The following is a 25,606-nucleotide window of genomic DNA, read 5'->3' on the forward strand; positions in this document are numbered from 1 at the left end:
TCAGTGTTCTGAAGCCTTCAGAAAGTCCACAGAAAGTATAGACTTTTAACTTGCCCTCCAAGTTAAAAATAGTCTGCTTCAGCCGTTAGCTCTTTCTAAATAGAGTTGGTGATCTCCCTCAGATCTTCAGGGTTGAATTTGGAGAAAAGTTAAAAATACAGAAAGCTGATGACAAAATGATGGCTTTCTCATCATGGGCAATTGAATGCTCAATAAGAGTTGATCTGCTGTGTGACCTAGAAGAGGACACCTGCCCTCTCTGGGGTCTGGGTCTGCATCTGCCTACTGTCAACATCATAGTGATGGCTCCCATGGTTCCAATTCAAGTGAGTAGTGAGGTGGCAATAGCACCGAGGCAGCAATCAGAACTGAGCCCTAGGAGAAGCTGGTACAGGAAGGTGGTTAAGAGTGTGGGCTCTGGACTCAGAACCTGGGCTCTAATCTCAGCTCCACCACTACCCAGCCAGCTATTTAACTTACTGCTGAACAGGGATGGTCACATGAGATCATTCACATAAAGAACTTAGAGCACTAAGTGCACAATGAATGCTTCATAAATGTGAGCTAATGCAACCACCAGTCCTAGCACAAATGAGCTCACCATTCGGAGCCTCAGCTTGGTCACCCATGAGGTCAGGTGACTGTACTAACACTGGATGGTCACTGAAGTCTCACCCAGCTCTGAAATGTTAAGGAGCTACACAGTGTAAGTTTAGTCACTTAGGAATGCATTCTGGGATATGTCCCTCAGCTCACTGTCAACTGGGAAGCACCATGTACTGCTCAACGGTGGCCCAGCAGAGCAATGGGATTCCTCTCTGAGGACACATGGTTGTGCCAAAAACATAGCCTCCAGCCTGCCTGGTTTTGTGCCATTAAAGGGAGGGTGAGTTAGTCTTCTGGTGCCAGCCCCTGGTCTCCATGAATGCTCCAGCCCACTCAAGAGAAGGGAGACCTTTATCAGAGACAAAGAGCCTGAGGAGGAGAGAAGTCAGATGATCTGCCCAGGCCCTCCCGGTGCTGAGTCGGCCATCCCCCCCTTCCCTCCCATTAACCTGGAGGACATATGGTACTTCATGATACGACTTAAGTGAGGTCAGATGTGCTCAACTCTATGATAAGAATTAAGTGGAAACAGCAACAGAAGTTTGTATGATCAGAAACTTTTCTCAGATTAGACAGAGATGTTCCACTTCATCATGACATTTTAGAAGCAATCTAAAAACTTGTCCTTGTTTTTACTATAAAGGACATACAAGATAAGCTTGCTTAACAAAAATATCTTTTAGAAGTGGCTAAACTTTTCTCTTAAAGCCAGGACCACAGCGCTGCAAAGGCCCTCTTCCTGTCCTAGCTGGACCAGACACCACAGCTGAACCCCAAATAAAGCCTGACACTGGAGAAAGATAATGGGGAGGGGTGGGGAGAAGGCAAGAATTGTGAGCCTCCCACTAATATGCTGGGGAAAGAGGAAGACAAGAGGACCCAACCAAATTAGCACAAATAGCCCCAAGGGCTCAAACAGCAGGGGTACCTGTTTTGCCCCCATGCAAAATGTGGCAAACTCGTTTTAGCTAATTCCAAAGAGAGAATCAGGTACTTGAATCAGGTACTTAAGAAAGATATGGGAGCAACCAAAACCTCTTCTAGCATTAAATGTCTTTACTCTGAGTTAAAGCCCTCTAGAAAGAGAAAGAAGGTAGAGACCTCAGGAAGCAGCCAACCAGGAATATCCTGCCCTTACTCTCTCCCCGCTCCCTCACAAGAACACTCCTTGTGTTCAGGGTTTGTATGGGATACAAAGAGGAAGACAGCACACTCCTAACTGGCAAGTCATCGCCCTCTGCAGCAGCCTGGCTGTGGCATGTACAGCAATGGAGGACCGAGGACAACTCAGCTAGCCCATGTGATTAGTCAAGAGGGCCCCACTAGTATTACAAAACATCTTCCCTTTGGGTTAAGAGACACTAAAAATATGATCTTTTAACTGTTGAAACAACACAAGGCAAATGACCATGTTTAGAGAAGGAACTGATTGGGATTCTGGAGCCTGTGGTTTCAGACCAGGAACAGAAAAGCTGACTTGTGCACTAGAGAAGAGAAAGCACTTAAGAGAACAAACACACACAGAGAGAAATATGTTGGACACCTACAGCCCTGTGTCCAGAAGCTCTTTCTGCTGTTTCACTGTGATTGATGCTGGTGAAGCCTACCTATGTTACTCTAAAATGTCTACAAATCTACCTTGAAAATTAACAATAGTCTTGAACACAATATATAATCTCACTTAGTGGGAGTATAAATTAAAAAGTACAAAAGCAAGGAAAACAACCTACATGTCCAACAGTAAAGGAGTAGCTTAGTAAATACAATACACCAATATAATGGAATATCGTGGCCGTGAAAATATTTATGAAGGATATGCATACTCATGATATAATATCAAATAAAAAGCAAAAGACAAAGTTCTGTGTATACTATGCAACATGCAGCCATGAGGAGTAACACAGAAGATAAAATGCAAAAAAAAAAATCATTTTGTTAAGTCAGTGGTATATTCAGAATTTCTTCTTCAATAACCCCAGATCTAGACATTCTTGAAATGTTTTTACATTAGCTTTTTTTTTTTTTGAGCAATATTTTGGTAGAAATTTAAAATCAGGCTTGAAGCAGTTGTGCAGAATCACAGTTTAGACTTGAGAGAAGCCTTAGCAATCAGATACCCTGCACGTCTTACAGCTGAGGAACCTGAGGCCTCTCTCGGGAGGGTTCGCAGGGGCCCATGGTGCACAGTTCATTAACACTGCTGCCCTCTGTCTCTGCAGCTGCAGGATGGAGACGTGTGAGAGGCCAAAAGGTGCCGAGAAGCCACTCTGTTTGGACCTGGAAGCTTCATACTCGATTGGGTCTGGCTGTTTGGAATGTTCTACAACTATGCATTCCAGTCCAAACAGGTCTTTTAATTGATACGGTTTTATGTTATTCATCTTCAACAATAAGTTTTTGAAATGTTCATACTTCACTGAAGTTAAGGTGTTTCATGTGGCAAATGCCACAGAGAATTAACACAAACCCCTGAAGGACAGGTTAATGCTTCATGGAACCTGAAGAAACGACTCTTCCTATACCTCTGAACTCCCTCTGGAGGCAGCCTCTTCCAGCCTCTCCTACACAAACTCTGCACACAGGTGACCTGCTAAGTCCAATTCAAACATATGGGCCGGAAATAAATATCACTCCATATGCAATCACAACAAAATGAGCACCATTCCCTGACACATGTATTCCCCTTTCCCCTCCTCTCCAACAGTCTGAATTAAGCACCAAAAAGTAGATACAGCAGTCTGTGGGTTTGTTCCCTTAAAGAGAGTGGTAAGAAAGGTAATTACAAATGGGGAAAAAAAAAGAGTCTGGACCAAATTCCCCTGCTCCCCTTGGGGGGTGGAGGGTGAGGAAGAGGAGGAAAAGTTGGGAAAAAGGACAAGAAAACACCATAAATAGCAATAAAACAAGCTGCTATTAAAATTATAGGTATAATTGAAAATAATCAGTTCTAGCAAAGTTCTAAAATCATATACCAATTAACCTTATGCAGAAAAGATCTGAAAGTACAGAAAAAAACAAAAACAAAATAAACTCACATCAATACATTTAAGTTGGTGCTACAGTGAAATGCCTCTCCTCAATCCCACAATCACTTCAAAGTCTCCAGGGAAGGTAAGAGAAACCCGAGTGCTCAGAGATGAAGAGGCTGCATCATTTAATAGGCTGACCGTGCAATGCTAAGTCACAACAGATCACAGAAGGGGAAAATAACTGAGTGAGCTTGAAGATCAAAACCAGCTTGTATCCTCTGAGCATCACACTCTTTAAGGGAGATGAAACCCCCAGACAGAGTCAGGAAAAGTGAAGCAAAAACCAAGAGACATCTAAGGATAGCACGAGGTCTGTGAATCAGAGACTGCTGGCTCCTGTGGGGCGCAGTGGAAAGAAACCTGGCAGGAAGCAAGACATATGCTACTGGAAGCTAAGCCAGGCTTGAGAAGAAAATGGGGCCAGGAGAGGAATCAGGCCCAGCGTCACTGCCCCAGCTCTTCGAGCAGAAATAAGTTGGTGTCTAGGCAGTTAGAGCACATTTTACCTAGACAGACTTACCTTTTCTAGAGGAACCACTTTGAAAAAAGCCAATTATCTGAATGAACTACCCCCACCCTTTCTTCCAGTGCCCTTTGGATTCCAGAATGGGAATACTGAAAGTTGTCATCATAAACACTGTACACATGAAAGCTGTCTCTTCAACACTTGGAAATCCATCCACAGAGAAACATATATATCTGAGTCAAAGCATCGGGAGTTGCAGGCAGAAGACAGAAGCAAAATCCAGAGTACCTTAGCACATATTAAGGCAAATTAATGGAAAAGCAAGATACATCACATTCTTTCCTTTTCAGTTGCTCTGGGACAACAGTGGCCTATGGGTAGCTCCGGGCACTGGATTAGCTGCTGAGTGGGCTTTTCCTATAGGCTGGCCTAGACAAGGCCAGAAGGTCTGCAAAACAGAGGCTACATACAAGGACAAGTGAGATTCTTGGTTGCCATCAACTTGCTGGAGTTGGCAAAACCAAGCAGTCCACCCTCTGCCTGGCTCCTACCCAGCTCCATCCTGTAATAAATCCTTAGAAAGAATGCTGCCCAACATTAAATCAAAAGGTCCTGGGGAAGGCATTAAGTTCCTTTGTTCTAGGGAGTTCCTTCCATGCAAAGATCCAAGACACTATGCTTCAACCACATCCTTGAAGTACAATGAGAAAAAGAACTAAAGGTGGCTTAAAAAAAAAAAAAAAAAAGAACTACAGGTGGCTTGAAGAAATCTGTTCCAGGAGAGGCATTAGTCCGTTTCGTTGAGGAAGTTTATTTTGGGATAGGCACCAGTCTGTTCCTTGAGGAGATGCGTCTGGGATAGGCACTATTCAGTTCTCTTGAGGAGATCCTATCTGGTATAGCCACCAGTCTGTCCTCTTGAAGAGGTCCATTCTGAGATAGGCACTAGGCTATTACCTGAGGAGGTCCATTCTGGAATAGGCACTAAGCTATTTTCTGGAGAAGGACCATTCTAGGTGAGGTACTAGTCTGTTCCCTTGAGGAAGTCCGTTCTGGGATAAGCAATATCAGTTCTACTGAGTTCTCAGTTCTACTGAGAAGACCATTCTGAGATAGGCACTATTGCTTCCCCTGAGCAGGTCCTTCTATGACAGGGACTCATTTGTTCCCTGAAGGAGGTTCATTCTGGGATGGGCACAAAGCTGTTCCCTCAAGGAGGTCCATTCTGGAATAGGCACTAAAGAAGGCCTCTTTAGGATAGGCACTAGTCTATTCCCTGAGGAGGTCATTTCTGGGATAGGCACTAGGCTATCCCTTGAAGAAGTCCACTCGAGGATAGGCACTAAGCTGTTCCCTTGGGGAGGTCCATCTGGGACAGGCACTAGTGTGTTCCCTTGAGGAGGCCCATCTGGGATAGGTATTAGTCCATCCCCTGGAAGAAGTCCATTCTTGGATGGGCACTCATCTGTTCCCTTGAAGAGGTTTATTCTGGGATAGGCACTAGTTTACTCCCCATGTCTAACCTCTACTGCCCTCCTCTTGCTATCAGTCAACCCATAAAGTCATTTCTGATTTTCCAGACTATGATCAAATGCTAGACAACTTTCACATCATTTATCCCTAAAACACTCCATTCTGCTTCAATTTAAAAACCACAGAGACCTATCTTTATTCCAAAGATAGAGGCTTGGACTGGATAATCTAAGAAGTTCCCAGAGAAGTCTCAATATAATAAACCAAGACATTTCTTTTCCCAAAACAATACAATTTTTAAAAATAAAATAAAAAGCCAAACAGAGCCAAAAAGTGAAATCTAGATTCCAGCACTTCAATCTGAAAAGAAATTGCAAATTTAAATTGGATATTATAGATCAATTTATTCAGGGGTTCTCTATTCTATCAACTCACAGAAGCTACCAAAAAGAAAGAGAAAAAAAGAAAAATTTATTTTTATTTTAAAATGTATACTGGTTTCAACCAACAGCAAATAGAGTAACATCGTATCTCTTAACTCACACTCCTGGGTGTGTGGTCAGGGAGGAGGAATAAAACACAAAGTAAAAAAGCAAACACCTAGGTTAATCCATACAGATTTTCTAAGAAACACATTTAGTAAATGTCTAGTATAGTATCATGTAGGCTCAAAATGAAATCTAAAGGAACAGACTGTCACACTGGGAAATGATTATTTGAATACACCAATAAACATGCACCTGCTATCATGCACCATGAGTTAAATCGCTCTCTATACACTTTTACCTTACTCTATCGCAAGGACGTGGGATCGTAATTTTCTATCTTTGCTATGAATTATGACCATCACTGTAGTATTTTATGCCGTATCTACAAATAAATTGTTCTCATTCCCACGTCCTTTAGAGCACATATATAATCAATTCACTTCACCACCTAGCCAGGCCTCAACTCTGCACCTGAGACAGCAGGCCAAGTTTCCTGCTCACACACTACAACTGTTTTCACTCCATCAGTCTCTCACTCAAGAAAGCCCTGGGGACTGGGTGCCCTTTGGGAAAGCAAACAAAGCAAGTATCTTGTCTTCTACTCACATGTCACGCAGACCAGCACGGTGCGCACGAACAGGTCTACGACCAGCTCCCAGTGCTCGGGCACACGGGACACGAAGAAGGGGATGATGATCTCAGCCGGGACATAGAACTGGAGGGCATAGGTGAAGAAGATGCCGATGGAGTACAGCAGCTTGACCGACTGGTACAGCCTGGGGAGAGAGCCAAGACCCGTTCAAAAGCCTGCTCTGCTTCCATGTGCACTAGCAGTGAGAGGGCAAAACGGTCTCATGGTGAAGGGGCCATATCTATCCAAGTCACAAATGCACGTGGTCCTTTGGACCCATCAATTTCATGTCTAGGGATTTATCCTGTGGGTATATTTGCACATGTGCACAAAACATTGACATTCAACATATGTCACTGCAGCGTTATTTAAGTATGAAAGACTGAAAACAGTTTAAATGTCAACCAGCGGGCAACTAGTTAAATAAATCATGGTGTCCCATATAGCTGTTAAGAAGTATGAGGCAGGGCGCGCCCTCTCCCTCCTCCACCGCGGCCGCCTCCTTTTTCTGCCGCTGCCGCTGCCGCTGCTGCTGCCGCTCCCGGGGCTGCTTGTGTGCTCGTTCCGTGCGGACCTGGTACCTCTTTCGTGAAGCAGCAGCTGAGGAGACTCCGGCGCTTGCCATAGCCGACAAAAAGCCCAAGGAAGCAGTCAAAACTGAGAACAATGATCATATTAATTCGAAGGTGGCGGGGCAGGATGGTTCTGTGGTGTAGTTTAAGATTAAGAGGCACACACCACTTAGTAAACTAATGGAAGCCTATTGTCAACGACAGGGTTTGTCAATGAGGCAGATCAGATTCCCATTTGATGGGCAGCCAATCAATGAAACAGACACACCTGCACAGTTGGAAACGGAGGATGAAGATACAACTGATGTGTTCCAGCAGCAGACAGGAGGTATCTACTAAAAAGGGAACCTGCTACTTTACTGCAGAACTCTGTCCCTCCAGACCAAAGAAGACATTCTCAATTAGAAAGCTGCAATTTGGTTCCACCATATCCTGACTACTACAGTATAGTTTTCTCTATTCTTTCATTTTCCCCTTCCCCATTCCTTTACTGTACATAAAGTAATTGTATGTGCACAAGCATATTGCATTTTTTTTAAACTAAATGGCCAATGGTATGTTTTGATCGACGTCAAATGGAGATGGGATGGGGGAAAATACTGCTTCCGTGAAAATACCCCCTCTCTCCATTAGTGGCATGCTCAGTCAGCTCTTATCTTTATATTCCAGTAAGTTATTTTGCTCTCACTGTTTAACAAAAAAAGAACAACATAAAAATCCTTGCATACCTTGTTTGATTGGAGAATTTTAATGTTTTTCATTTATCATTGTAAAACCAAGGACAATTTTATAACTTTTTTGTACGTAGCTGTTACATGTAGGGCAATCTGTCTTTAAGTGGGGATAAATTACTCTAAAAGAAATGAATCCTAGATAGTTTTCCTTTCAAGTCAAGCATCTTGTTGTTTAAATAACTTCTTGTTTAAAAGGAAAAAAAAAAGCGTGAGGCATAACTATAGGTGCTGATGTGGAACTAGCTTTGTGATATACTATTAAGTGAAAAACGGGTGAAGAAACAGTGTCTACAGTGTGCTATAAATTGTCCAAAAAAAGAAAAAAGAAGGGGAAAACACTCCCCCTCATACACACATACATATGACATTCTTACATATTCTAAACATCTCCAAAAGGAAATATAAGATATTGCCTCTGAAATGGGCAACTGAAACACTGGGGACTTGGGGGAGGCAAATGGAAACAAACATATACTGTATAGACTTTGAACATCTGCAATCTTTACCAGGGACCTATATCCTTTCAAAAATTAAAACAATTAAAATATAACAGGCCTTTTTATACCCTCTCCTCCAATTCAGTGCTCCCTAGAATCAGATGGCGACTACACAGCCAAGAAGCAGGAGCAAAACCCATCTTTCCACTCCACTGTGGCTGTCTCCCTACCACGGCTTCACATGTGGCTTCTCAGGGAGACCATTACGTCACCATCTGCTATCTCTATCTTACCTCATGCCTAGGACTGTGCAGAGTAGAAAACAAGTCTGATCCATAAGTACTCATGGATCTGACACAATCATTAAAAGGGAAGGCCACCCTGCTCCTTAGCAAAGCTCCACTTCAAACAGGACCCTCATTGCATTAGGCAGCAAGAAACATGGGCCTCCCCCACCTCGTTGGAAATCTATTTAAAGTGATAACTATACTGTGTATAATGTGCATTGACTTTCTCTGTGGTTGAACTTAATACCCAGAAGATGTTCTTACGCTATAAACAGGAGAATACCCTGGGAGAGACTGAGTTTGACAAAAGGTCTTACTTGCTCCAAGAATAGATAATAAAAAGGCTTTGGAAAAATCAGCTGGTGGTTCTATAATTAAACTCAGTACAACACCAAAGCCTTCTGGAGTGCCAGGAAGTCTGGAAGCAGGATAGTCACCTGCAGGGATGGCTAAATAAATTGTACCCGAATGGAGGCAGAAAGATTAGAGTAGCTGGTTTGGAGTATCAGAGGAAAGAAGACAGGTGCTTATCTATAGCTTCAGATTATGTGGGCTGCTTCTGTTCCTGCTGATCCATTTATCTCCAGTTATGCCAAGCTACCACCTGGCTCTTGAAAGGACAGGAACATTTGGAAATTTAAAAGCAGGCATCAGAGTGAAAGAGAAAGACTTTCTGAAAACACTAGCCCATTGCAAGGCTACCACTTGGCTGGCCACCCCACAGATCTTGTCCCCAGACCCCTGCTGGTTAGGGTGTTCTGTGCTAAACACCAACGGCAAGCTGAATAAATGTTTTTCCCAATTTTCTCCACCTGTCCTTGCACAATGCCTCACTGATCGGAGCTCTAAAAACATGCACAGGCAGGTCAACCAGGCCAGCCTGAAAGGTCCTTTTGATCCCCAGGGCACTCAACAAGCTTCTCAGTGTCTGCTCAGCTGCCCTCCACAATGAAATTCTAATCTTCAAAAGAGAACTGTTGCTTCAGACACACCCTGTGACAGCTACCTTTTTATCTTTTTTAAAGGTTTATTTATTTATTTACTTATTTATTTATTTGAGAGAGAGAGCAAGCGCACATGAGTGGTAGGGAGGGGCAGAGGGAAAGGGAGAAGCAGACTCTGCTTAGCAGGGAGCCCGTCACAGAGCTCAATCCCGGGATGCTTAGATCATGACCTGAGCTAAAGGCAGATGTTTCACCGACTGAGCCACCCAGGTGCCCCGACAGCTACCTTTTTAGTTAGCATTTCAGTATGTCTTAGTGTTGCCCTGAAATACAGTAACCAAGAGCTAAACAAAGTGAGAGACAGAAGGGCTCCCCACAAGCCGTCGTCCATGGTGACAGGCCTCTACCTGCACATCAAGCCAGTAACTGCCATGGGAGAGGAACAGCAGAACCTGGGAACCTAGCCAATTCTCCCTCCTCTCTCCCTGTCTATTTGGAATGTTTAAGTGAACTGATGGGATACTTGGCCCTTCCAGGCTCAGATTTCTAGGGAGGAATGGTATTTCAGTCACCTGATAACCAATCCATTTGGCGTACACCTCCATAGGAATTCCTCTTCCAAAGTAGAAAGCTCAGGGCAGTGTCCTCCTTCTGATAGCATCAGAATAGTATTACAAAGTGCTTTCTCATGCATAGCATTTGGTCTTCATGACAACCCTGGCAGAAAGAAATGACTACTCCTGGTTTCCAGAAGGGGGAGCTGAGGCAGTGAGCAGCTGTGACATGCCCAAGTCCACAGAGCTGGACATGGCAGACCACGTCTATCCTCTAAGCACCAGTTGCTTCCTGAGAACATCTCCTCATTCATAAAATGCTCAGTCCCCGCATTTAGTCCTCCTTTTGATTCAAAAGTCATCCCCTGGGTGATGATCATGTGCCAGGCACTGTGATGGGTGCTGGGGTGCAATGGAGCCCTGCCCTCCCAGAGCTGATCATGTAGGGAGATCACAGTTCGGGTAAACGGACAATTACACTATGGAATAAGATTTAGGCTAGGGTCCAAATGGGATCCCACAAAAGCAGAAGAAAGGGGCATCTGACCTAGAGGGGAAGTTGCGGGTAAGACAGTGGAGACAGTTTCTCAAAAAGAGTGACTCCTAGACTGTCTTCCTGGCCGAGTAGGAATGAGGTGCAGGTAGGGCTAGAACTGGAGTGGGACCAACAGGCACCTTAAAGGTTTCGCCTCAATCAGAGGAGCAACGGGAAGCTCCTCAGGGATCTCAACAAGGAGATAGATGCACAACTGACTTGAGTCTGAGATGGCTCATACAGGTAACAGAGAACAGGTCTGGAGAAGGAGTAAGACTGAGATAGGTGGATGGGTCCAAAGGCTCAGTGCACAGCCAAGGAGGGATGGTGCTGGCCCGGGGGTGAGGGTGGAAGCAGTGGGCTAAAGTGAAGTGAGCTGATTAAAGGTATAATAAGTAGGAGGGAAATCCACATTCTGACCTATTAATTAAAAAAAAATAACAACATCCAGTGTTCCCAGGCTTCTATCCTCCCCCACATACCAGCAATTGGGCAGGTTGAGGGTTATGCTCCCTTGGATATTAGCTCCAAACTGCAGGTACCCCAGACACCCCAGACTGATGTAGAGGGCAGTGATGATGGCCATTCCCACATACAGGATGATCGGAAATTTCTGGGGATCCTTCATTTTGTTTTCAAGGGGCAGAACCTATGAGAGTAGTGAGAGAGAAGAGAAAACAGGAAAAAGTAACATTAATGGCCAAAATAAATTGTAATCTTCTCAGAAAAAGTAACTGCTTTATCCCCAGGATTCCCCAAAAGCACATCTATCCTTTACCAGACAGATAAACAAAGGCAAGTTATTTCCTCAGAGTTCGAGGAGATACCCCGCTTCCCATGTGGAAGCGGGGAAAGTCCTGAGGGCAAGGGCAGGCAGGACTGGCCCCAGGACTCCTGCCCAGGCCAGCGCTCTGAACTCCTGCTCCAGGGTCCCCATGGGCTGGGGTGCTCTCTGCCCCTTGGCACAGCCATGAGGCAGCTGCTTCATGCCCACCCGGCACAATGGAGAACAGACCTCGTCTGAGATCACAGCTCTGCTAACCTGTCCAAAGAATGCAAAATGTAGGTCAGGGAAAACTGCCACTCCAGTTCCCAGAAACTGTTTCCTTACCTCCAAGAGGGCAGGTGCCAGCAGTGACATGTTAAACCTCTGACTTAGAGAAAGGGGGGTGCTGAGGGTATCACAAGTTAGAGGATGGAGCGATTCAGGCTCACAAAATGTAAAACAAAACCCACTTTCCAGATTCCTATTCCAAACCACTGACCTTGCTGCCCTTTCCCTCACAGCAGAGGACATTCCAAAGCAAAGCAAAGGTCCCTTTGAAGACTGGTTCCTCTAGGAACAGGGAAAACAGAAGCTGTGACTGACAGGCTTCACAACCTGCTATCAACTGCATCTGGCATGGCTGACAAGGAAAAGCAACGCAGGGCAATGTCTAGCTGCCCCACAAACCGTCTTTGATCTTGTCATGACATTCCTTTTCCTCAAACACTTGAGGCCATGAGGCAGAGTGGGTCTGTGCCAGACGCCGCGGGTCTGCTACAGGCCTGGTGCTGTGAGGGGCGCCACAGCTCCGCACTTCCGACCAGGCCTCAGCACCGCACCCCCTCCCCAGCTCAGGGGACTCAAGCTGCAGCTGATACACATCCAATTAGAAACAGTTTGTAAGCTTTCCTTCCATTACCTTTTATGGAGGTCTAGAGAGCCAGAGGGCAGGCAGCCCATCTCCTCCATGTCTGCCAGGCCTGGGCCAGTGGCACAAACACAGAGAGAGCAAGAGCACAATGAACAAACAGCGAACAGGGGCCCTTCACCCAGTCACACCCAATAGCCCTCAAGTCCAAACTAAGAGTCAAAACAGCAGTGTTTTCCCCCCTTATAAAAATAGAAAACAGAGAAATCTTAAAGTAACAGATAATGATGATTATAGAATGACTCCATTTCCAAGCCTTGGCTGATGAAATGATGCAAAGAGCAACTTCTACACTGTGCTGTTAGGGAAAAATGATCTATTCAGTACAATGCTCCTTAAGAACCCAGGGTCTCCAGGCAGCTTTCCACACTTAACTCAGTCTTTTCTTTCCAGTCCCACATACGTGGGGCCTCTTCCTCACTGCTGCAATATGGGCCATTTCAGGCCTCAACCCCAGCAGCAGGGAAACATTGTGTTTGTGAATCAAGGGGAGCCATTCTTCCTGGGCACTGAGAAGTCCAAAGAAAGAGCAAAGCAAAAGGTGTTAAAACTCAGGACAACAACTTACACACTGATCTCTTAGAAAGCCTCCACTATGATGTTAGAGACTTAACCCATTCCATCAATACCACCAGGGCAATTTCTTAGTATTTTGACAAAAAAAAAAAAAAACAAAAAAACAACTCTCCAGCTTCTAGGTTTTCTTAAAAGTATATAAAGTGATTGAGAAATCAAAAGAGGATAAAAAGATATTCCATGAAAGGAAAAGTGTCTTCCCTTTTCCTAAGCTCTTGGCCAGCAGAACTAATAATTTTCTTCAAAGAAGAATTCTGGACCTTTACTATGAAAAATATAAATAAAAATCAAATTAGGTACAACTGAGTGGCAGATTCCTCTCCTTAAGGAGAATAATTGGGTGAAATCACAGCAATGATGGGGGAAGCTAACCCAGGAATGAAGGCTAAGGCTATTTATCTACACACAAAAAAATATGGCACATCAATGTTCCAGGACAGAGAGATAATTTGCGTGTTTACTGACTTAATAACAAAATCAATAGTATTATTAATAAAAATAAAAATCATTTAATGCTCACTATGTGTCAGGGACTATGTGAAGCACTTCACACATATCTTATTTAATCCTAACAAATACTAATGATTAAGTTCACTTTTCAGAAGCAAACAATGAAGGCTCAGAGAAGTTACATCCTTACAAAGGTCACACAGTTACTCCTTGGCAGAGCCAGGACTCACCCCAAGTCAGTCTGACTCTAGGCCCTGGATTCCCAATTGCCACGTATTACTGCTTACTGCACACACAGGGGATGACTGTGCAACACAGGGGTTTGAATGTAAGCGTTCTTAAATCACATACAATTTATTTTCAAAAGCTAGAGCTGGGAAACTCCAGTGGAATCCCTGAAATGCTGTCCGTTAACTGGCCAGTAAGTTTCAGAAGATAATTTCTAATAGCATTTCCTCAGCCTTCCATCAAGCCTTAAAGGACACCAAGGACAACAGATCATCACAGTGCAACTCTTACCATCCCAATGCCTTCAAATGCAAAAATGGCTGTGCCAAAGAACAGAGGGTAGGTCTTCCAGGGCGCCACCAAGGGGAGGCGGCTGGGGTCTGGGATATTCTGAAAGAGAAAATAAAACAAAGTAAAGGTTATACAGAGATTCGAGATTTGAACTCCAACATCAGAGAGGTCACATCTCTTCCTAAATCCAAGATCCTGTGAAGGGAGAATGTCTGACATCTGACAGATGATCTGGGGGACATTTAGCTTTTGTATTTTTTTCCCTTCAGTCTGAGAAAACCCTACCTGGGATGGGGAAAGACTATAGCCCAGTGTACTATAAAAAACTCAAATGTTGAAGCTTGCATGAAAAAATTCTTTCATTAGGTAATCCCATCCCCAGAAATTTAATCCGAGTAGGAAAAAAAAATCAAAATATAAAAAAATTAGAGCAAAGTTATTTAACAGTAATTAAAAACAACCTAAATATTCCCAAACAAGTGAAACAAGTTAGCTTACTGCACATCAACCATACCACAGAATATTATGCACTATTTTAAAAGTAAAAATTGAGATAACTAAGTAGCAAATGAAAAACTGCTTATGATATACTAGAACATTAACTTTTTAAATTTACATATTCACTATAATACAACTACATAAACACTCCACACAGATAAAGCTGGAAGGAAAGGTGGAAGATTTTTAAAAGAGCTCTTTTCTTTTTTTTTCTCTGCTTTTCTTCCTTCTTTCCTTCCTTCCTCTTTCCTTCCTTCCTTCCTTCCTTCCTTCCTTCTCTTAATTCTTGTGAATGAGTGGACACTTGAAAAATTTTATTGATAAATACATAACAGGAGTGCTGGAACATTTAGGGACAAAATAGAAAAAAAAGCATTTAAAAATAGAGGCAAATAAAAACCAAGGCAATTGTTAACTGCAGGTACAATGTAAAGATGTACAAGCAGGAGGTGCAGACACAGAATTCTCCCTGGCTCACCACTGAGCAATAGCCCCCAGTAATGGATAGCATCAAAGGAACAGGACTCAGCATGGGAAAGAAGCTTCTGTCCTTTCAGAATGTGGCTTTATCAACCATGTGCATACACAGCTTACGTTAAAATAAGAATTGATTTTAAAACTGCCTTTACAACGTTTTAAAATTGATTTAACTATAGAGGTATTTAGATAAATATGGGTAACACTCTAACAGTATAACAGAATAATATCAGTGAACAAAAGATCTAATATTAATCTCTGTAATAGGCTTTTCTTTGAAAGTTTTCAAAGCAATTATACTATAGTCTCCCTAAAATACAAATAATTTTTTAAAAATCCTTTTTTTTTTCCCTGAGTCCCTGCCTATAAAGATCTCTTTATAAGAAATATTTCAGGGGCGCATGGGTGGCTCAGTCAGTTAAGCGTCTGCCTTCAGCTTAGGTCATGATCCCAGGGTCCTGGAATCGAGTCCCATATCGGGCTCCCTGCTCAGAGGGGAGCCTTCTTCTCCCTCTCCCTCTGCCTGCCGCTTCCCCTGCTTGTGTTCTCTCTCTCTCTTTCTCTGTGTTAGATAAATAAATAAAATCTTTAAAAAAAAGAAAAGAAAAAGAAATATTTCAGTATCTGGAATGCAGACAGACTAAGAAATATTTTTGCTCTACAATGAGACAAAGAGTGAAATTGCCCTGTAATTATTCCTGAATCACAGTGCAACTTAAGTTCTTGGAAACAGGAGCAATCTGTTGGTTAGTGGATGACTATTGCCCTGGTTCATACATCATATCTGGCTGAAGTATCAGAGAGGGAATTTCAGAATACATGTCTGGGGATACCGGTGTGAATGAGACCAGCAGAAGGAATTTATAATTCTACATACTTAATGATTGCTACTGACTTAGAGCCCAATCCATTAAATGAAAAAAGTTTAATGTGCAAAGAAACACATTAAAATCAGCTCATTATCAACATATTGTCTCCTCAATTCTATGATACTAACAATTTCAGTGATAACAACTTTTTGAGAAAATGCTTTTAAATGTACATAAGGATTGCAAGATGTACTCAATTTTGGAAACATTATACCTGTGAAAAAACTGCATCTCAGAATTAAGGAAATGCAGTGATAAACACATTTATTGGGAGCCCCCTCTGGGTGCCATCTGTCAGTCCAGGTGATGAAGCTAAGGGGAAACCTGCACAGGTGGAGGGCCTCAGTCAGCTTCCTGGGCTGGCGTGTGCATGAGGAGCAACAGCACCAGTCACACACATGCTCAGGACTGGGAAAAAATTCAGAAACACCGGAGAGTGGAAGAAGATGCCAAGACAAGACAGCAGTAACAACAGCATCAGCAACAAAAGTGACCCAAAGGGAGCATCTTACATACCTACACACCTACATACCACATCAAAATGAAGCTACTCAAACACACAGCCAAACCACCATCCTCCCCAGCTCCCCCAGAGCAGAGAGCACTGTGTGATCTTACACATGGTTCCTGGCTGAACCCAGAGGCAGGCGCATACTCGCTCCCAAGAAATCAGCAGGGCTGCCTCATCTGCACGTGCCAGTGGCATGATGCACCACAGACAATGCTCTGAATGGACACTGTCTTCACCTGGGACTGAGACACGGTCGGAACCCATATTCCCATCCCAGCCCTGTGTTCACAGCAACCACCGCAGTCCAACGACCTGCCGTGCTTTCAAACTAAATGCAGCACCTGTGCGCGTCCATGTGCGCTTGCCTCACTCACTTTAATGTCCACTGCGGTGTGTCCCAGGCACTGATTGAGATCTCTAATTACAAAGTTAAATCATGCATTTATTTACCCTTCCTTGTTTTAACTTAATTTGCCAGAGGTAGAGAAGGAAACTCTCTGGAAATGGTCAATCATGCGTTCAAGGGACCTCCTTCCATTCCCATAAAAAACAGGTCACGGACAGCAGTTTATTTTATTTTTAAAAACCAGTTCTTCAGAAGAAAAGTCAATTATCCGCCACCCATCCGACTTCCTAAGACAGGGGAAAACCAGTAAATGCTCACTGAGTACAACGTTAATCTAAATTCATTATATCATATTCTCAGTGCAGGAAGAGCTGTTTTACAACGCACTGTTTTCCTAGAAACCATATCAGTGAGTGACCAGGTCACTGTTAAGCAGACCGTATGAAAATGAGTCAATGTTCACCTGTCAGACTGACCAAAATTAAAAAGATTGATAATACATCTACTTAATGCACTACGGAAGGCAATCTATATGAAATTGGTTAAGTAGCTTTTGGAAAAAGCAACATGGCAATATAAAAATTCAAAAGTGCACACTCTTTAGCAGCTATACCCCTACATAAATACCTTGGAGAAGTATTTATACGTGTCTACAAAAAGGAAGGCCTAAGAATACTCACTGTCCTAATACTAAAATAACACTAAAAATTATAAATGACCTGACAGTCCACTGAATGGGGACTGGTTCAATAAACTATGGTGCATCTATGCTCTGAAATACTATGTAGCAATTAGAAAGAATGAGGTAAAACTATGTGTATCAACATGGAAAGCTCCCTGAGGCATTGTGAAGGGCAAAAAAAAAGCAAGGTAGATGAATACTACATCTAATAATTTTTTTTTTAAGATTTTATTTATTTATTTGACAGAGAGGGAGACAGCAAGAGAGGGAACACAAGCAGGGGGAGCAGGAGAGGGAGAAGCAGGCTTCTTGCCAAGCAAGGAGCCCGATGTGGGGCTCGATCCCAGAACCCTGGGATCATGACCTGAGCCGAAGGCTGAGCCACCCAGGTGCCCCTACATCTAATAATTTTTAAAACTATGTTAAAAACAAAACAAGACATACTTTTGTTTTACATATTTCTCTACATACTAATACAGTGTGTAGATACATTCATAAGACCTAGACAGAGACAGACCAATCACATACAGTGAGTCTCTGAAAAAAGAGACTCAGGGTGGACATGTGGTTTTCAAGATTTGTGCTGTTTGCATCTTAATGAATAGGTACTGATGAGTTCTTTAGAGAATGAAATTTAAATATCTTTTTTAAAGTTATGCTTTTATTCACTGGCTTTCACTCTTTTCCTCTTCTCAAGTCTTGGCAAAATGCACTGTCTCATCTATAAAGAGCCACAGCGTTTGAGGGCACATTTTTCTCAGCCTGGTCTTCTACCCATCAACATACAGATGTCCTCTCTTGTACTACCTACACACCTGCCCACATGGGCTCTGTAAGGGGGGGAGACAATAACTGGATTTATAATTTTGACAAATAAATATATAACTGTAGTGGTAAGGAATTATTTTACCTAAATATTGTTAGAGAAGTTGATTTTTGTTTTCACCTTAATATTCTTCTATTTTCCCATTATACAATGATTCATGCATTAACTATCCAATTGGAAAAAAGTCTAAAGCAGTGATCTCAATGGAGATGATTTTGCATACACACACATACCACCACCCCCAGCCCCCAGCACATTTTTCAATGTCTGGGAACATTTTTGGTTGTCATAACTTGGGGCATGGCTGCTACTAGCACCTATTAGGTAGAAACCAGGGATGCTGCAAAACATCCCACATTGCACAGGATAGCCCCCCCGCCCCCATGGCAAAAAAATTATCTGGCCCAAAATGTCACTAGTGCCAAAGTTGAGAACCCCTAATATAAATATACCACATGTAAGTAACATATCCCTATTTATGTTCCACTTACTTGTTTCGTTTGCTTCTTTGATTATATAACAGGCAGAGGGAGAGCCTTGGCTCTTACCTGGACAATGAACTGGTAGAGCATAACCAGGCTAACCAGCATGGTGATGTTGGCCAACAGAGAGAAAATGGACAGGGCTCGGAGGTTCCTGACAAAAACCAGCAGCACCAGGAAGGGCAGGAAGCTGAGCATGTAGAGTCGTGAGTCCATGGTGGGCGTCAGAATCACTGTCTCATTGTTGTGGCAGTTGTTAGTGGTCCCATTGGCTGCTTCTATCACCTAAATTGAGGGGAAGAAATGCGACAGAAAGGGCCTCTCAAATGGCAAAGGCCAGTGTACCTCCCACCAAAAGGGGCTCCTAACTAAAGGCTCCGTATGTGAACAAGGCCATACAGAAGCCCGCAGCCGGTGAACAATCTTCCAAGATCTTCATAATTGTCATCAGTAGCCCAACTGTCACAGCTGGGTTTGATCATATCTTACCTAATGACAGGAGGCTAAACAAGGTATCTTGAAGTTTCTCAACACCCTAGGTCTTTAGATGAAATTAAGCAAAAGACACTATTCTATGTAAGATGTTAAAAATCTTAATTCTTTTGTTGACCAAAGCTGGCTTAGAAGGAATCCTAAACTAAAAGTCCACTCATCTCTTGCCATTATTTTTTTTTTTTTAAACCAGGGCCCTACCTGTTTAAAGTTGTCAGCCAGAAAGACAAAATAGACACAGCAGAATCCCAGCTGCGTGACGATCAGGAAGAAGTCCACAATGTGCCTGCAGATGGCGGAGGGAAGAATACAAAGATCAGGAGGGTAAAAAGCAAGATTCCCAGGGACATATGTGTTTGAACAGTGCTTTCTCCCAGGTCATCACAGACCCTTCCCACCAGGTGACAAGGATGAGTGTGCCCTGATAAGAGGAGAAATTGTGCTAGGTGCCACCAGTCTGGAGCTTTGGAGGAAGGTGAAGAAGGTCCTGTGTGGTGACTGAGGTCCCCTTCCTATGTCTTGTGTGGAACGCTGCATGGGGTCAGGCAATCCCAAGATCAGAATGGCCAGAGCAGAGCATACACACCAGGACCACAGACCAGTCCCTCTGTCCTCCTCCCTTCGGCCTGCCTATGCCACCTGACACTGTTTGTTCTAAAACTACAGGGAGCCCTCAGCATAAAGCCCAGGAAGTAGACCCCTTCACCATCTCTTTCTATAACTTGGATCCAAGAACCAACCTACTCTCAACATAAATACACAGGAACGGATGTACCAGAACAGACTGCTGGTGGAAGCGCTGTTACAACAACAGCTGGTGACAACCTAAAGGGTCATCGAAAGGAAAATGACGAAATGACAGACCATTCTTAAATGGAGCAATATACAGCAGGGAGAAAGAATATGTTACACCCATATGTGCTGACAGAGATACGTCTAGGATGACCTTCAATAGAAAAAAAAAATTTCGAAATAGTATGCACAGTATGGTCAATTTGTGTAAAAAAAAGGTTAAGAACATGTGTATGTTTGTATACATACAGAAAATTCCAGAAGTATACCCATGCGACTGTGACCAGCATATACTTTTATTTTTCACTTTATGAATGCCCATTTTGCTCAAAAACAATTTTTTTTTTTTACCATGAACACACATTAACTTCATTAAAGAAAGAAAGTAAGGGAATAAGGAAGGAAGGAGCAGGGATGGGGAAAGAGGGGTGGGAGCTGGGCATAAAGAGAGAAAACAGAGGGGAAGATAGGAGAGAAGAGAAAAACGATGGAAAGGAGGGAGGAAGAAAGACTCAATCACCAGCCAACCAGCCAACCAGTGGTGGCCCCTTGGCACTATGGCTTCTCCCAGTCACAGAGAATGACCCTGCTGAAAGAATCGCAAAATAAACCTGCATCACAGGAGGAAGCTGACTACGTGTGAACTATAAAAGCCTCCCGATGACCACAAGAAGTTTTCCTGGAGAACAGAGCTTTGATGTAGCTTTAAATTTAAAAAGAATAGAGGGGCGCCTAGGTGGCTCAGTCGGTTAGCATCTGACTCTTGATTCCGGCTCAGGTCATGATCTCAGGGCCTTGAGACGGAGCCCCACCTCGGGCTCCGTGCTCAGCGGGGAGTCCGCTTGAGATCCTCTCTCTCCTTCTGCCCACCCTCATGCACACAAGTGCACTCTCTTTCTACCTCTCTCTCAAATAAATAAATAAATCTTAAAAAAAAATAAAAAAGAATAGAAAAAGGAATCTGCACCTAATGATATCAATTCTTTACCTATACACATATCATTTACTCAAACAGGAAACAAAAATTAGATATTTCCCTCTAGGCATATGAAAAGTTACCATAAGGAGAAATTTCCAAACACCCCCCATCTCCTGAAATGTGTCTTTCCCCAATAAACCATTGGTTCTAGCTCAGCTCATCTCTTCCTTGAAGACTTCCTTCTCCTGCCCAGTGTCCTTCCCTTAAAGCACCTATCGTGTGCACTTCTCATCTGGCACAGGCAATAGTCCTTAAATCTCCTCCCTGTCTGAGTTTCTAGGATGCACTGCTAGCTCATGATACTCTCTCTACTGGTATAGACTATTCCTGATCTCTTGTCCTCAAGCTTCCCACACATCCTTCTCCTTACAGAGACTACATGCCCCTAGAGAGCCAGGACCACATAATTTACCCCAGGAGGAGCCCTCCTCCCAATACCCAGAATTGTTCTGCACCACTTATAAGAGAGTGCTTAAATATCTTTACTTAACAAATGAGTGAATTAAAAAACAATCACTCGTCAGAGACTGCCAAAGCTGGAACGGCCAGTTTACCAATGAGGAAACCAATGACCAGAGAAGAAAGGGGTCACAGAGCCAAGGTCACCAGATGACTGCTGGCAGATCTGAGCTAGAAGCCAAATCCACAGACCCAATGCTCTTTCCACTGCTCATACTACCTGCCACATCTCTCCTCCCTGTCTGAAGGCCTCCACTCTGGGAGTTCACAGCAGCAACAAAAGAGAAAACTGGTTACCTTCCCCAGTGTGCGTGGTTCCGGAGCCAGGAGCTGGGGCTGGATTCCAGTCCATACATCACTGTATCCCCATAGTCCACGAAGGGCTTGTTCAGTCTGGGGTTGGGGAGAGGAAGGGCAGAGTATGTGGGTTTGACAATAAGTGACAGAACAAAGGTAGCTCACTGAGACCGGGGCCAGTTCCCCACCTGTCACCCTGGAGAAGCCATTGAGTCCTGCATCTAATGCCTTCAAGGACCAGAAAATGTTAAGTCGACAGGCCAGTTACTTTCTTATAATTAACAGCCACCTGGTAGAATCATTTCAGTGGGGTAAATACTACAAAGCACATGGAAGTAGAATGTGGTCTCTGTCCTCTGGACATAACTAAATATAACAGATGACAACAAACTGAAAAAGAACACAAAAATAACCAGGGAAAGGGAGTGCTGCAATAATTAGCAGTCACCTTTAGCTAGCACAAAGAATTTAGAGTGGTCTGCCTAAGTTCTCTCTTTCAGTGCTAGTAACAGAACCCAAAAGGACAATTTGGCAGCTTAGAGGGCTCTCACCTGCGGCAGAAGTGGTGAGCGCATTTCACCAGGATACCCATGCAGTGCACAGCTACAAGGCCTATCACCAGCAGGCTGAGGGGACCCATCTGGAGACAGGTGTTGCGGACAAGAAAGAGAGAGACAAGCAGGTAGAATTAGGAGTGAGCCCATGGAGACTGGATTTGGAAGTGATCAAAACGTTACTAAGGCACCTTCCAGTGACAGAACTTCTGGCACAGCATTACAGAGAGAAATGTGATCATGGAGATCAGCTTGGTGAGAAGGGCACCATCTGAACCTTAGCACGCCTTCAAAAGAGTTAACCTCGTGGAACAGAATGACACAAGATAAGGCTGTTCCAAAACAGCTATAAATCAGCCAAACAGAAGGCTCCTGTGGTCTGGAAAGAAGAGACAGGTGAAGGGGTGGAGGGAAGGGGAAAGTTCTCATTAGAGCAATGCCAGACCGGGAAAAACAGCCCTTAGCTAAGGGCCATCCACATCTCTGAGCTATCTCCAGCTCTAGAGAAACCAAATGGCTTTAGATTATAGCCTATAGGGGATGAATCATAAAAGAAAAAGTAAAATTCTCAGAGTTGGCCTCCTAGGGGTGGGCTGTGGAAGGACTATGTAGAAAACTAACAAACTTCTGTTACTAATTCATTAGTTAATATTATTGATAGAAACTCTCTGAGACATTTTAAGTACATCCTCCTCACCACAGAGTAAGCGCCAGGAGGGCAAGAATCTCCTTTTTATTCACCAATAATATTCAGAGCCTAGAACAACATCTAACACACAGAAGGCCCTCAATAAATATGTTTAAGTGAATGAACACCTGAATTTTGCTCTTTCTTCAGCTGAATTAAAAAGCTCTCCATTTTTAAATGTTTTAAATGAGATAGATTTTAAAAAAACACACATCATCTCCTAAAATTTGTCATGATTCTTCCCTCTGCCAATGCAGACACTTACCAAGATGCCAGCATTTTTCACTGCCAGAGGCAGCCCCAGGAGTCCTGTGCCAATGTTGCCTTTTAACAGGTGGATCAAAGTCTGGAACCATCTGAAGTGGGAAGAAAGTAGACAAGGGCACGTTAACAATAATGATAGCTAACATTTATTAATCATGTAGCACTGTGCTAAGTGCTTTCATGCATTATCTCATTCAATTTCCACAACAACCCTATGAGATATGTATTTACTTTATGGATGAGGAAGACACTTGCTCAAGGTCACACACCTAGTAAAGAGTTTAGTCAGGATTCAAACCCAGGCAGTCTGACCCCCGAGTCCTCTCCTGGCCTCTGTGCTGTAAGCTCTGTTCCCTGTGGCATCTCCAAGAACCCCAGCTCTCTTGGAGATTAGACCAGAGGGACACCAGGGCTCTCTGTAGGCACTTTATCCTTTCCTAGTGGCTCTGGCCTATGTTTCACCAGAGCTGTCCACTGTAAAGACTCAGATCCAAAACTGCAACAGAGGATGACAAGCTAAGTGTGAAGTACAGACACTGGTGTAAGAGAAGGATGAGGGAAATAAAAAATAGAAGCCCAGAACCCATAACAGAAAATGTTATGCGAAGTAAACAGATCAAAAGGAATATGGTACCACAATCAGCCAGTCCCTGGTGTACTTTGTGTTTAAAAAAAGTCCGGTGATGGGTATTAAGGAGGGCATGTACTGCATGGAGCACTGGGTGTTACACAAAAACAATGGATCATGGATCACCACATCAAAAACTAATGATGTATGTATGGTGACTAACATAACATAATTAAATTAAATTAAATTTGAAAAAATTAAAAAATAAATAAAAAATTAAAAAAGTCAAATGCCAGAGTCCTAGGAATGGAGAAGCCCTCTTCAAATGTCACCTAATTTATCCTTCTGCTTTGAGGACAGATTTTCCCCTCACCTGTTATACAGACTGTCCACCTCAAGCTGTAATTATAAAGCCTTTCATGCATCCTCATTCATTTTGTCACTCAGCAAATACTATCCGTTATATGTAAAACATTGTGTTAATACAGTGGTAGAAGTAAGTATGAATCAGATATGGGCCTCAGTCTCTAGAAATTAATAATGTCTCAATGGAAATAAGGCAGATACATTAATAACCACCCAGACAGAAAGATGTCTTCTTAAGAAGTGCCCAGGAACAGTGCTCAGGGAGGGGGAGGGGGAAGCAGGTGAGGGTTCACAGAGGGGAGACCTGAGCTGAGCCCAGCAGGATAGGCAGAGCTTGCCAGTGTGCCCATGGCGAAGAAAGGCCTGGGAACACAAGCCCAGAGAGAGACTCGGGGCACCAACATAGAAGAGTGTGTCAGTTTTGTGGTCACTTGGGTGGGGTGACGGTGAGCAATCTGTAGAGAATGGGAACTCCTCAAAGGACTGACAGCAGAGAAGTACCCTCATCTGCTGCATTTTCTATCCTGTTACCCCTAGGATACAAAACAGGTCAAATACAGCATCACTTTGCCCCCAATCACAGACTCATTCAAGATTTGGCCTCTGGCACTGTCTGGAAATTCTTTTGCACAAATACCCTAAATCCCTCCTAAATGATGCTTCCATACATTTCTTCACATCTGCAATTCAGTAGCAACTGAAAGCAAATAAGAGGTGTTAACTCATAAAGACCATAATAAATATGACCTCTCTACACTCTGAAATGGAATTTTACTTTTGGTAACCTTTCTCCTACCTCCAGGAAGAAAACCTCTTGACCTTCCTACTGTCCCAAAGCTCTTCAGGAAAGATCAAGAAAATGTCTTTGAATCTAAATGAGAAAAGGCTGAGCACTCTCCTGGACTATCCTGGGGAAACAGCTTAAGGACCAAGGGTACAGGGGTGACTCCTTCATTATCAGCAGCCAAGGGACCAATAAATTATGGGCAGGGCGATGGGCCAAACAAATGTCTATCTTAGCAAATGTTTGATCCACTCAGGCAAAAAGTAAGCACTATAGCAAAACTCACCTGCCTACCAGAGGCCTCCCCAAAATGCCTCTGAGCTGGGTTTTGTAGGAGATCACGTCCCTTTTAGCCCTGGCTCTGCCAGTTAACTCCATATGACAATTCCCCTCCCTTGTCTGGACCTTTGTCTCTCAGCTGTAGAATGAGGGGACTGGATAGGACAGCATACTTGCCAACATCTCTTCAGCTCTAAAACACCAGGATTCTAGGCAACTGGCTAACATTTTTCTTTTTAATCATTGGCCCCAAGCTTGGATCACCCAAAACCACAGGGTATCACAAAATAAACTCCATAGACTGCAAAGTCTTAACTATGGGGGATATAGGGAGGGAAACTTGCAAATCTCTATAGTTCTGTTTATGTTCTAAATCAGTAGTTTTTACACTTTTTTTT

At 43.3% G+C, this 25,606-nt stretch overlaps 1 protein-coding gene and 1 pseudogene across 8 annotated transcripts in view; one reads left to right on the forward strand and one right to left on the reverse strand.

Annotated features, from left to right (window-relative positions):
- SLC36A1 (solute carrier family 36 member 1) overlaps positions 1 to 25,606 on the reverse strand; it is a 252,623-nt gene that overhangs the window by 213,024 nt on the left and 13,993 nt on the right. For all 8 annotated transcript variants that reach the window (XM_027605690.2, XM_027605693.2, XM_027605692.2 and 5 more), the window contains exons 3-10: positions 23,213 to 23,303; positions 22,257 to 22,345; positions 21,706 to 21,801; positions 19,380 to 19,464; positions 18,753 to 18,971; positions 13,996 to 14,094; positions 11,239 to 11,405; positions 6,669 to 6,838 (exon numbers count right to left, since the gene is read on the reverse strand). In XM_027605690.2, coding sequence (XP_027461491.1) covers positions 6,669 to 6,838; positions 11,239 to 11,405; positions 13,996 to 14,094; positions 18,753 to 18,971; positions 19,380 to 19,464; positions 21,706 to 21,801; positions 22,257 to 22,345; positions 23,213 to 23,303 — 1,016 coding nt within the window. The remainder of the gene's footprint in view (positions 1 to 6,668; positions 6,839 to 11,238; positions 11,406 to 13,995; positions 14,095 to 18,752; positions 18,972 to 19,379; positions 19,465 to 21,705; positions 21,802 to 22,256; positions 22,346 to 23,212; positions 23,304 to 25,606) is intronic.
- On the forward strand, positions 7,152 to 7,604 carry LOC113929171 (annotated as a pseudogene).

The sequence above is a fragment of the Zalophus californianus genome, chromosome 5, assembly GCF_009762305.2.
Source record: "Zalophus californianus isolate mZalCal1 chromosome 5, mZalCal1.pri.v2, whole genome shotgun sequence".
Taxonomy (NCBI): domain Eukaryota; kingdom Metazoa; phylum Chordata; class Mammalia; order Carnivora; family Otariidae; genus Zalophus; species Zalophus californianus.